At 34.0% G+C, this 12,742-nt stretch overlaps 1 protein-coding gene across 1 annotated transcript in view; it reads left to right on the top strand.

The window, feature by feature from the left end:
* LOC119600814 (tyrosine-protein kinase Drl) overlaps window positions 1-10,795 on the top strand; it is a 56,569-nt gene extending 45,774 nt beyond the window's left edge. The window contains 4 exon segments of the mRNA XM_037951370.1: window positions 5,152-6,565; window positions 6,925-7,154; window positions 7,157-7,220; window positions 9,644-10,795. Coding sequence (XP_037807298.1) covers window positions 5,152-6,565; window positions 6,925-7,154; window positions 7,157-7,220; window positions 9,644-9,755 — 1,820 coding nt within the window. The 3' untranslated portion in view covers window positions 9,756-10,795.
* The last annotated feature ends 1,947 nt before the right edge of the window (window positions 10,796-12,742 follow it).

Here is a 12,742-nt window from a genome sequence, read left to right as displayed (position 1 = left end):
TTGATAAGGCTTGATGGAATGTAACAAATTCTTAGGAAAAAAATTTTAATAAAAAGCAATATGGTTATTGGTTTTATCTTTGGATTTATTTAAAATAAATTAGTTTAGTGTTTGGTGAAGTGAATTAGAATTAAACTTGAACTGAAGCAGATTTGAAATAGAACTAGAACTGAACTAAAACTGAACTAGAACTGAACTAAACTGAACTAGAACTGAACTAGAACTGAACTACTGAACTAGAACTGAACTAGAACTGAACTAGAACTGAACTAGAACTGAACTAGAACTGAACTAGAACTGAACTAGAACTGAACTAGAACTGAACTAGAACTGAACTAGAACTGAACTAGAACTGAACTAGAACTGAACTAGAACTGAACTAGAACTGAACTAGAACTGAACTAGAACTGAACTAGAACTGACTAGAACTGAACTAGAACTGAACTAGAACTGAACTAGACTGAACTAGAACTGAACTAGAACTGAACTAGAACTGAACTAGAACTGAACTAGAACTGAACTAGAACTGAACTAGAACTGAACTAGAACTGAACTAGAACTGAACTAGAACTGAACTAGAACTGAACTAGAACTGAACTAGAACTGACTAGAACTGAACTAGAACTGAACTAGAACTGAACTAGAACTGAACTAGAACTGAACCTAGAACTGACTAGAACTGAACTAGAACTGAACTAGAACTGAACTAGAACTGAACTAGAACTGAACTAGAAACTGAACTAGAACTGAACTAGAACTGAACTAGAACTGAACTAGAACTGACTAGAACTGAACTAGAACTGAACTAGAACTGAACTAAACTGAACTAGAACTACTGAACTAGAACTGAACTAGAACTGAACTAGAACTGAACTAGAACTGAACTAGACTGAACTAGAACTGAACTAGAACTGAACTAGAACTGAACTAGAACTGAACTAGAACTGAACTAGAACTGAACTAGAACTGAACTAGAACTGAAACTAGAACTGAACTAGAACTGAACTAGAACTGAACTAGAACTGAACTAGAACTGAACTAGAACTGAACTAACTGAGAACTGAACTAGAACTGAACTAGAACTGAACTGAACTGAACTAGAACTGAACTAGAACTGAACTAGAACTGAACTGGAACTAGAACTAGAACTGAACTAGAACTGAACTAGAACTGAACTAGAACTGAACTAGAACTGAACTAGAACTGAACTAGAACTGAACTAGAACTGAACTAGAAGAACTAACTAGAACTAAACTAGAACTGAACTAGAACTGAACTAGAACTGAATTAGAACTGAACTAGAACTGAACTAGAACTGAACTAGAACTGAACTAGAACTGAACTAGAACTGAACTAGAACTGAACTAGAACTGAACTAGAACTGAACTAGAACTGAACTAGAACTGAACTAGAACTGAACTAGAACTGAACTAGAACTGAACTAGAACTGAACTAGAACTGAACTAGAACTGAACTAGAACTGAACTAGAACTGAACTAGAACTGAACTAGAACTGAACTAGAACTGAACTAGAACTAGAACTGAACTAGAACTGAACTAGAACTGAACTAGAACTGACTAGATGAACTAGAACTGAACTAGAACTGAACTAGAACTGAACTAGAACTGAACTAGAACTGAACTAGAACTGAACTAGAACTGAACTAGAACTGAACTAGAAACTGAACTAGAACTGAACTAGAACTGAACTAGAACTGAACTAGAACTGAACTAGAACTGAACTAGAACTGAACTAGAACTGAACTAGAACTGAACTAGAACTGAACTAGAACTGAACTAGAACTGAACTAGGAACTGAACTAGAACTGAACTAGAACTGAACTAGAACTGAACTGAACTAGAACTAGAAACTAGAACTGAACTAGAACTGAACTAGAACTGACTGGAACTGAACTAGAACTGAACTAGAACTGAACTAGAACTGAACTAGAACTGAACTAGAACTGAACTAGAACTGAACTAGAACTGAACTAGAACTGAACTAGAACTGAACTAGAACTGAACTAGAACTGAACTAGAACTGAACTAGAACTGAACTAGAACTGAACTAGAACTGAACTAGAACTGAACTAGAACTGAACTAGAACTGAACTAGAACTGAACTAGAACTGAACTAGAACTGATCTAGAACTGAACTAGAACTAATCTAGAACTGGTCATTAACAACTTTCATTTCATTTAATAAAAGTAATCCGTTAGTATTTCTTTTAAAAAAGTAAATAAATTTTTCTTTCAATATCCTCCATTATTACAACAAATTAAATTAACTTATAACAGTTTAATATATTTTCTTATTTTTATTGTTATTGCTTACACCTTTGCTGTTATTAATGTCCCTAGAAATGTATTTATTACACTGTAAAAAAACAACAATCATTTTTTAATAATTTATTTAACGTTAAACTGAAAACAAAAACACAGTAAACTCAGTTTAAAAGTTTTTCAATTTATAAAAGTAAACATTTCCTGGTAGAAGGAGAAAAATAGAGGACAAACGGAGAAATAAACTGTAATGTTGGCATATAATAAACACACAATAAAATGTTAGCAAAATAAAGTAATAAATCCTTAAAATGCAAACATTTGTCCATCATTCAAGCGTGCCCAATAGGAGCAAAATAAAAAAAAAAACAGAAGCAGTCAAAAGCTTTAACCACTATAAGAATTTTGCCACTAAACCAACAAAAGAAACCAGCAAGATTTTTTTACAACAAAATTTCATACAGACATATAATGGAAGTGTAATCAAATTTATCAAGAGGCGGCTTGTAAAAGAAAAAAATTGTGTATCCGCCACCCCCCCTACTAACACTCCTTGGTTAACAACCCGAACAGTCTTTCCAATGGTTAAACATTTACAATAAGTGTAACAAAACCAAACAATAACAACAAACACCTAAATTTTACACACACACACAAATTTCTATACATTTCTGTCTTTTTGGAAGTTATGGTTAAATTTGTCTTTAGGGGGGATTTGTTATGGAAAATATGCTTTGCTTACTACCAATTTTATTATCCATTTTAGAGATACATGATGTCCTTTTATTTCTCTTTTACTGTTGTGGAAAAATGATGGATGTTTAAACGTTTGCTCTATAAAAAAAACTTTTTTACAATTTCTGTTTTGTTTCCTTTTCCTCTTTTTATTTGAAAATTTGTTTGTTGTTGTTTGCTGATAATAATACCAACAACAAAAATAATAACAGCCTTATAAAAAAAGCTTCAACACCAGTAAAGTTTTCGTTTTTTCTTTTTTTGAGATTTTTATTTTGTTTACCATTTCGATCTAATTGAATTTGGTAGGGGGAAGTTTTAAACAAAGAAAAAATAATAAAACTTTAAAGTCAACGATTAATGAATGACAATGATTAAAGTATGTTTAGAGATTTATTATAAAAAATAAACATAAAAGACCAGGAAGGAAGTTGTTATCCTAGTCTCAGGTATTGTTACTTTTTATTTCGTTTGAAGTATTAACAAACTTTTTTAAATTATTACTAAAGCTTGAAAATGTCCAAAGTTTTGTTTATTTTAAGGTAGTTAATCTGAAAAGCCCATTAAGGGACGAAAAAAGCAATTTAAACTTTAATTTATGTAACCAGCAATATGTTGCAAATGAAATGTGTTTTTTTCAGATTCTGAAGCACTTAAGAACAATGTTAATTTACAAATTATTAAATTTAAGGCAGAACTAGAACAAATCTTGTTCAGTTCTGCTTAAGCAGTTCTAGTTCAGTTTTAGATCAGTTCTAGTTCAGTTCTAGTTCAGTTGTAGTTCAGTTCTAGTTCAGTTCTAGTTCAGTTCTACTTCAGTTCTAGTTCAGTTCTAGTTCAGTTCTAGTTCAGTTCTAGTTCAGTTCTAGTTCAGTTCTAGTTCAGTTCTAGTTCAGTTCTAGTTCAGTTCTAGTTCAGTTCTAGTTCAGTTCTAGTTCAGTTCTAGTTCAGTTCTAGTTCAGTTCTAGTTCAGTTCTAGTTCAGTTCTAGTTCAGTTCTAGTTCAGTTCTAGTTCAGTTCTAGTTCAGTTCTAGTTCAGTTCTAGTTCAGTTCTAGTTCAGTTCTAGTTCAGTTCTAGTTCAGTTCTAGTTCAGTTCTAGTTCAGTTCTAGTTCAGTTCTAGTTCAGTTCTAGTTCAGTTCTAGTTCAGTTCTAGTTCAGTTCTAGTTCAGTTCTAGTTCAGTTCTAGTTCAGTTCTAGTTCAGTTCTAGTTCAGTTCTAGTTCAGTTCTAGTTCAGTTCTAGTTCAGTTCTAGTTCAGTTCTAGTTCAGTTCTAGTTCAGTTCTAGTTCAGTTCTAGTTCAGTTCTAGTTCAGTTCTAGTTCTAGTCAGTTCTAGTTCAGTTCTAGTTCAGTTCTAGTTCAGTTATAGTTCAGTTATAGTTCAGTGCTAGTTCAGTTGTAGTTTAGTTCTAGTTTAGTTAAAGTTCGTTTCTAGTTCAGAGCTAGTTCAGTTGTAGTTCAGTTCTAGTTCTGTTCTATTCTAGTACTAGTTTAGTTCTAGTTCAATTCAACCAATCGGATCAATATAAACCCGTTAAAAATAGGAATATTTCTTATTATCATGGTTAAAAGCAAACACTTTCAGTCCTTTAATTCAAATTTTCCTCAGTTGAAATACCTTCATCTTTAATCAAATCTCCCTTTCCAAAAACGCTCCAATTTTTTCTATTATTTCTTACAACTTCCGTTATTTTTTTAAAATTTAATTTCACTTTTACAAAATAAAATTGAATTTTTTGCCTTTACGTGTAACAAAATTTTCCGTTTCTTTGTTTTTCTAATTTATTTATGTTCTATAAAAAAATAAATAAAAAAGGATACCATGTAAATCCTTGTCTGAAAATTCCACTTTTTTTCCTCCCCAAAGAACTAAAAAATTTAGTTAAACTAATACTACAATTTCTTTGTTGCTGCAGCAGAGGATTTATCCACTGTCTACTAAATACAGTAGACAGTTATTTGCTTCCTTTTCATCTAGAGTTATATTTTGGAATTTTATTTTTTCAAAACCCAACTGCCAGTGAGTGGCTGACTGACATTTTATTAATACTACACATTTTTTATGCGTCTCCTCATGTTTGTCTCATTTTCTTTAACCATTTCTGTTTTTTGTCTGTTTATTTTGTTTTGCAGGTGTTTCGGCGGAATTATATTATGTACGAGAAGGACAAGTCAATGATTATGCTTTAAACTTTGCGGTACCGGTGCCGGCAAACATTAACGAAATCTCATTTACATGGCAAAGCCTGGCACATAATCCCCTGCCTTACAGTCTCAACGTAATCACTTCGGATCCGTCTGTATTGCCGCGTCCCACAGTGAACATATCACGTATTGGCGAGATACCATTGGAACCGCAGACATTTGCCATTGGCATGAAGTGTTCGGGGGTGCGTGATGCTGAAGTAGAGGTGACCATTGCCGTTGAAATCATACTCGACCAGCAGACCAACAACGTTACAGATTTAGTATTTAGACGTAAGAAAATTTGTTTAGCCGGTTTACAAGAGGATGGCAATGGTAATACAGTCAACAGCAATCACCAGGTTAACAATGAACCCTATAGTACGGGAGAACATGAACAGAAATTCGCTGGCATGGGTGTTGGTGGCATTAGCAATAATGGTTTTATGCATGACACATCATCTGTGGTTGACACAGCACATGAACAGAATCGCATTGAAGAACACTCGGCTGAAGAAAATAATCATAATCATCCACGTAACCGGAATAGTATCATAAACCAAAATAACAACAACAACAACAGACACAATAAAGAAGAAATGGCAGTAGGTATTATGAATGAATTCGATCCCATGTTAAAGGAGACAATAGCTCCACCTACTGGTGGCCTGATAACATTAATAATTGGTGTCATTTTGGCTTTAATCTTAGTCACTACACTCATATTGATTGCCTACTGTGCCAAGGGACCCACCAAACGTCCCAATCATGGTGTACATCTTATAAAAACAGCCAGTTTCCAGCGTCTACCCACCATATCATCGACAGCTCACAATTCCATATATGCCTGTCCTTCCACCATAACACCCACCTATGCCACCCTGACCAGACCTTTCCGCGAGTATGAACACGAACCAGAGGAGTTTAATCGCCGTCTCAACGAACTGAACGTGCAAAAGTGTCGTGTCCGTTTATCGTGTCTGGTACAGGAAGGCACTTATGGTCGTATTTATCGTGGCACTTACAATGATTGTCAAGAAGTTCTAGTTAAAACTGTGGCCCAGCATGCCAATCAAATGCAAGTTACTCTACTACTGCAAGAGGGTATGATGTTGTATGAGGCTTCACATCCCAATGTTCTCTCCATATTGGGTGTTTCGATTGAGGATTATACTACACCATTTGTCCTGTATACAGCGGGCAATAATACAAGGAATTTGAAATTGTTTTTACAAGAGCCCACGTATGCGCGCAGTGTGACCACCATACAGACGGTTTTAATGTCTTCGCAATTGGCCATGGCCATGGAACATTTGCATAATCATGGTGTGATACATAAAGATATTGCTGCTAGGAATTGTGTGTAAGTATTTATTTGTTTTGTTTTGTTTGTGTGTATTATTGATTTTTGTAATCGGAAATGGAATTAATATTTTACAAGAATGTGGGTTTACGAGAGGTTTTTCTGTCCGTGTACATATATACTTCTTCAAATCGAAATTTCGCCTCAGATATTTTTGTTAAAAATGGGTTTTTATCCAAAAGGAACCAATTAGAAGACGCGTTGTATATCAGTTTTCTTTCTTTGGGGGAACTTAAATTTTTCAATAAATTTTAAAAAATTGGGTATTTAAGTCCACCTTAAACTTCTCCTCATACTACATCCCCAATTTGATGACTTTCTTAATCAATATTTGTTTTTCCATCTTCTTTCCTTTACAGCATTGATGATCAGCTACGTGTTAAACTGTGTGACAGTTCCTTGAGCCGTGATCTATTCCCCGGTGACTATCATTGTCTGGGCGATGGTGAAAATCGTCCGATTAAATGGATGTCACTCGAAGCGATACAAAAGAAACATTTCAACGAGGGCAGCGATGTGTGGTCGTTTGGTGTTCTTATGTGGGAGATGTGTACGTTAGCAAAAATGCCTTATGCTGAAATTGATCCATATGAATGGAACATTATCTTAAGGACGGTTATCGATTGGCACAACCTTTCAATTGTCCCGATGAATTGTAAGTAGAATAAGTTTTTTTTTTACAAATTTAAGGGAATTTAATTGTAAATGAAGCTAAGGGATAAGTCCAAGAAAGGACTGAACTAGAACTGAACTAGAACTGAACTAGAACTGAACTAGAACTGACTAGAACTGAAACTAGAACTGAACTAAGAACTGAACTAGAAACTGAAATAGAACTGCAAATAGAACTGAACTAAACTGAAAACTAGAACTGAAATAGACCTGAACTAGACTGAACTAGAACGAACTAGAACTGACTATAACTGAACTAGAACTGAACTAGAACTGAACTAGAACTAAACTAGAACTGAACTAGAACTGAAGTAGAACTGAACTAGAATTGAACTAGAACTTGACTAGAACTGAACTAGAACTGAACTATAACTGAACTAGAACTAGAACTGAACTAGAACTGAACTAGAACTGAACTAGAACTGAACTAGAACTGAACTAGAACTGAACTAGAACTGAACTAAACTGAACTAGAACTGAACTAGAACTGAACTAGAACTGAACTACTAAACTGAACTAGAACTGAACTAGAACTGAACTAGAACTGAACTAGAACTAGAACTGAACTAGAACTGAACTAGAACTGAACTAGAACTGAACTAGAACTGAACTAGAACTGAACTAGAACTGAACTAGAACTGAACTAGAACTGAACTAGAACTGAACTAGAACTGAACTAGAACTGAACTAGAACTGAACTAGAACTGAACTAGAACTGAACTAGAACTGAACTAGAACTGAACTAGAACTGAACTAGAACTGAACTAGAACTGAACTAGAACTGAACTAGAACTGAACTAGAACTGAACTAGAACTGAACTAAACTGAACTAGAACTGAACTAGAACTGAACTAGAACTGAACTAGAACTGAACTAGAACTGAACTAGAACTGAACTAGAACTGAACTAGAACTGAACTAGAACTGAACTAGAACTGAACTAGAACTGAACTAGAACTGAACTAGAACTGAACTAGAACTGAACTAGAACTGAACTAGAACTGAACTAGAACTGAACTAGAACTGAACTAGAACTGAACTAGAACTGAAGTAGAACTGAAGTAGAACTGAAGTAAAACTGAACTAGAACTGAACTAGAACTGAACTAGAACTGAACTAGAACTGAACTAGAACTGAACTAGAACTGAACTAACTGAACTAGAACTGAACTAGAACTGAACTAGAACTGAACTAGAACTGAACTAGAACTGAACTAGAACTGAACTAGAACTGAACTAGAACTGAACTAGAACTGAACTAGAACTGAACTAGAACTGAACTAGAACTGAACTAGAACTGAACTAGAACTGAACTAGAACTGAACTAGAACTGAACTAGAACTGAAGTAGAACTGAACTAGAACTGAACTAGAACTGAACTAGAACTGAACTAGAACTGAACTAGAACTGAACTAGAACTGAACTAGAACTGAACTAGAACTGAACTAGAACTGAACTAGAACTGAACTAGAACTGAACTAGAACTGAACTAGAACTGAACTAGAACTGAACTAGAACTGAACTAGAACTGAACTAGAACTGAACTAGAACTGAACTAGAACTGAACTAGAACTGAACTAGAACTGAACTAGAACTGAACTAGAACTGAACTAGAACTGAACGAGAACTGACTAGAACTGAACTAGAACTGAACTAGAACTGAACTAGAACTGAACTAGAACTGAACTAGAACTGAACTAGAACTGAACTAGAACTGAACTAGAACTGAACTAGAACTGAACTAGAACTGAACTAGAACTGAACTAGAACTGAACTAGAACTGAACTAGAACTGAACTAGAACTGAACTAGAACTGAACGAGAACTTGACTAGAACTGAACTAGAACTGAACTAGAACTGAACTAGAACTGAACTAGAACTGAACTAGAACTGAACTAGAACTGAACTAGAACTGAACTAGAACTGAACTAGAACTGAACTAGAACTGAACTAGAACTGAACTAGAACTGAACTAGAACTGAACTAGAACTGAACTAGAACTGAACTAGAACTGAACTAGAACTGAACTAGAACTGAACTAGAACTGAACTAGAACTGAACTAGAACTGAACTAGAACTGAACTAGAACTGAACTAGAACTGAACTAGAACTGAACTGGAACTGAACTAGAACTGAACTAGAACTGAACTAGAACTGAACTAGAACAGAACTAGAACTGATCTAGAACTGAACTAGAACTGTAATAGAAATAAACTTTTTTACAGTTTAAAGCATAGGTTAATTTAGCAGTTGACCAAAAGGTCAATCTACAAACTTGATTTATGTTTAATTAGAGGTTTTGAAAACAAATCTTACTTTTTAAGGTAGTTTCAATAAATAAATTTTTAATTTTATTTAATTTTCTTTTTAATTAAATCGTTGTTTCCCCTTCTTCTCTTTCTTTACAGATTTACCATAATGGCTTATTGTTGGGCCTCACTACCCACAGAACGACCCTCGTTCAGTCAACTGCAAGTATGTCTATCAGAATTCCATACACAAATAACTCGTTATGTGTAAACCACCACCAGTTTTGCCCTTTACTGTTAAACTATTTTATGTTTAAATTTATTTCAGTTTTTGTGTATACAAAGTTTATATATATATAAATAATATGTAATTTTTAAGTTTATTCTTTAATTATGTTAATTTCGATAAACATTTTCAGTTAAATAATCTTAAACTAAGCATAATAACTTGTGTAAATAATTATCAAAAAAAAAAGTTAAAATTTAAATAATTAAAGACAAAAGTAAGAAAAAGCAAAAAAAGAAAAAGTTCTGTGGAAATAAGGTTAATTGCAACAAATAAATAAAATAAATTATTTTTGTAGTTTGTAGATAGTATTCAAACAAACCCCCCTGACGTCCCTCTCTTCCTTGAAAACGATTTATGTTTAAAGTAACTTAAGAAAACCTATTAACTCCTTAAGAAGTGAAAAGTATAAGAGAAAGATTATATTTAAACTGCCATACGTACATACTTAAAAACTTAAAAATTTCTACTAATAAATTTTTAAAATTTAATTAAATTTTGTATTTAACTGCATTTATTACTATAAATTTAATTTAATTTTAATTAAGTTGTACATACAAAAATTTCTCCTAAAATTTTAACTATTCTAAAACAAAATTTTTATGTTCCACTTTAGTAGTTTAAGATCCTAAAGTCTTATAAAACATTTTCACACAACTGCAACCTAAAGACAATTTAAAGCGTTAAATTATACATACATATACATACATACATACATATATTAAATGTTAGAGGTAGAGCTGGGCCTACGTTTTATGTTTTCCCACTCCCACCCCTACTCAGGTGTAGCTGTCCTCCTCGGTAGTAGTAAATATTTGTAATAATTTATGCATTTATTTTCTTTATTTCTTTCTTAATTATTTTATAAATATATATATATATATATTTTTTTTGTTTTATTAATTTATGTTTAATTTTAAATTCTTTAAAATAGTTAATTAAGTTCCCACTGAATGTGTATCCTTCTTGTAAAAAATAGTATTTAATGATGAAAAGAAAGAAGAAAAAACTTCTTTAAAATACACACTCACATAAATACATATGAAAAAGTAATAAGAATAATTAAAATGAACAAAATAAAAAAATAAAACATTTTAACGTCCGACAAATACATCTAATGAGTTTTCTTTATATTAAAGTCGATGGGAAATTTTGGCGGTAAGTATTAAACTATGGCAATGATCTTTCAATCATTCAAAACGCTTTCGTTAATTAAATAAAACAAAATCGGAGAACCTTACAAAAAATCTAAAGTAGTCAAATCGGAAAACGGCGAGGCTTTGTCTGCCAAGGACTTAAAACGGCTTTATAGGCGTAGTGTCAAGTATTTAGGTCTAATATCGACAAAAGCTTGCTAATGCGTTGGCAGAGAAGATCCGATTAAAGTATTGCGACCCATGTTTGGATCTTTTGTGCGGCCCGTTGATTCACCATAACAATTTCAGTTCACTCATGAAGAGGTAACTGGTTTAGTTGGTGAGATATTGAAGATGTCTTTAGGGGATAGTAAGCAGCATCCGAAATCTTAGCTCGGCGGGACCCTAATAATGGGCAGTTACATACATAGAATGTATTCTGCACTTTGCTCAAGTACTCGAGCTATATAATCTCTGACCATTGCTACCCCGTTGATTAACTTCCGAGAAGCAATAACATCACTTCTGTTTACAACCACGCCGATGGGATGGCCTGTGTTAACGTACTCGAAACAAGAATCCATCCCACAGTGGTAAATCTGGTATAAACAGAGTAAACCCTGAACATACAAGGATGGAATATTCAATGGTATCGCTTGTATAAGATATCTTACATCCATCAAACTAGCACATTTTTCATTCATCCAATACACTCATTGATAAAAACATCCGACATACTCACTCCCGTATCATATGCAATTTACGCAAGCTCATTTCCAACGCATAGTCGCACATTCACTCCTCTGCGGGGAATCTGTTATCTCGGCCATATAGACTTTCTTTAACCAAAATTTTCTTCCCGCGACATACAAAGTCCAGCCACATACAAAGTCCGAAACTCTGTCTCTGGGCTGCCGGTTTCCCTTGGTACCAGATTTTGTGAATCTGTGGTTCAACTCCATGTCAAATCATTCCAAGGAAAGGCCGGCAGACTAGAGGTACTTTTAGCACCACTTTCCCCGGGATTGCAATAACACCAAGATGGGGAAAGATTCATCAAGGTAACATGCCCCCGGGGGGAGCCACAATGTCTAGTAAGTAATCCCGTTAGTACGCTGAGACAGTGTTATAAAACGCTTTGTTTGTCTGAGCCCTGGCATTTAGCTTTGGTATATCTTAGGTATCAGGGTCAATAAATTGAAAAATAACTCCCATATTTAACAAAGAGCCCCCATGGGCAGATATCCAACGTTTCCAGTTTGTTGTGTCTGCCTAATTCATTGAAAGTTGGGGCCACAAATACCCGCATCCATTTCACCATTTATTTGTTTGAACTGTGAACCAACTTGATGAGCATTTTTTTGACACCAAGTTTGATCAGCAAATGATCTATCGAAAACCATAGGTGGCGACCCAAAAATGTTTCATTTTTTTATTAGGATACACATTAGGATACATATGTATGTACGCACTATTAGACGAACATCGCGCTTACCCTCACAATATGCTCTGCATTCGCTTGTAGACCTGTATTTCCTTTAGGATATGTACTATTAGACCAGTGCTGCCCATACACATACTGTTACACATTAATTTGTATTGGTAAAGCAGCAGAGAACAAAATGTAACCCAAAATAAAACTGTACTAATAAAATGACTGCAAACTAAAAAGTATATTCTAACTGTCAAATTGATATTATGGATTTTGACGGACAGCGTACATTAAAGTTCATATATAAAAAACTATCAGCTGTGCTCTCTTATTCATCTACATAAATTCGGCTTTCTCAAAATTTTGTTGTTGTATTTCTGTGTGGATTTTAAAAAAGTTGCGTA

The sequence above is a fragment of the Lucilia sericata genome, unplaced genomic scaffold (assembly GCF_015586225.1).
Source record: "Lucilia sericata isolate MDLA Ls3-8-SP2 unplaced genomic scaffold, ASM1558622v1 Contig000122F_arrow, whole genome shotgun sequence".
Taxonomy (NCBI): Eukaryota; Metazoa; Arthropoda; class Insecta; order Diptera; family Calliphoridae; genus Lucilia; species Lucilia sericata.
The sequence above is the reverse complement of the archived record's forward strand: the minus strand, read 5'-3'. Positions and strand labels throughout refer to the sequence as shown.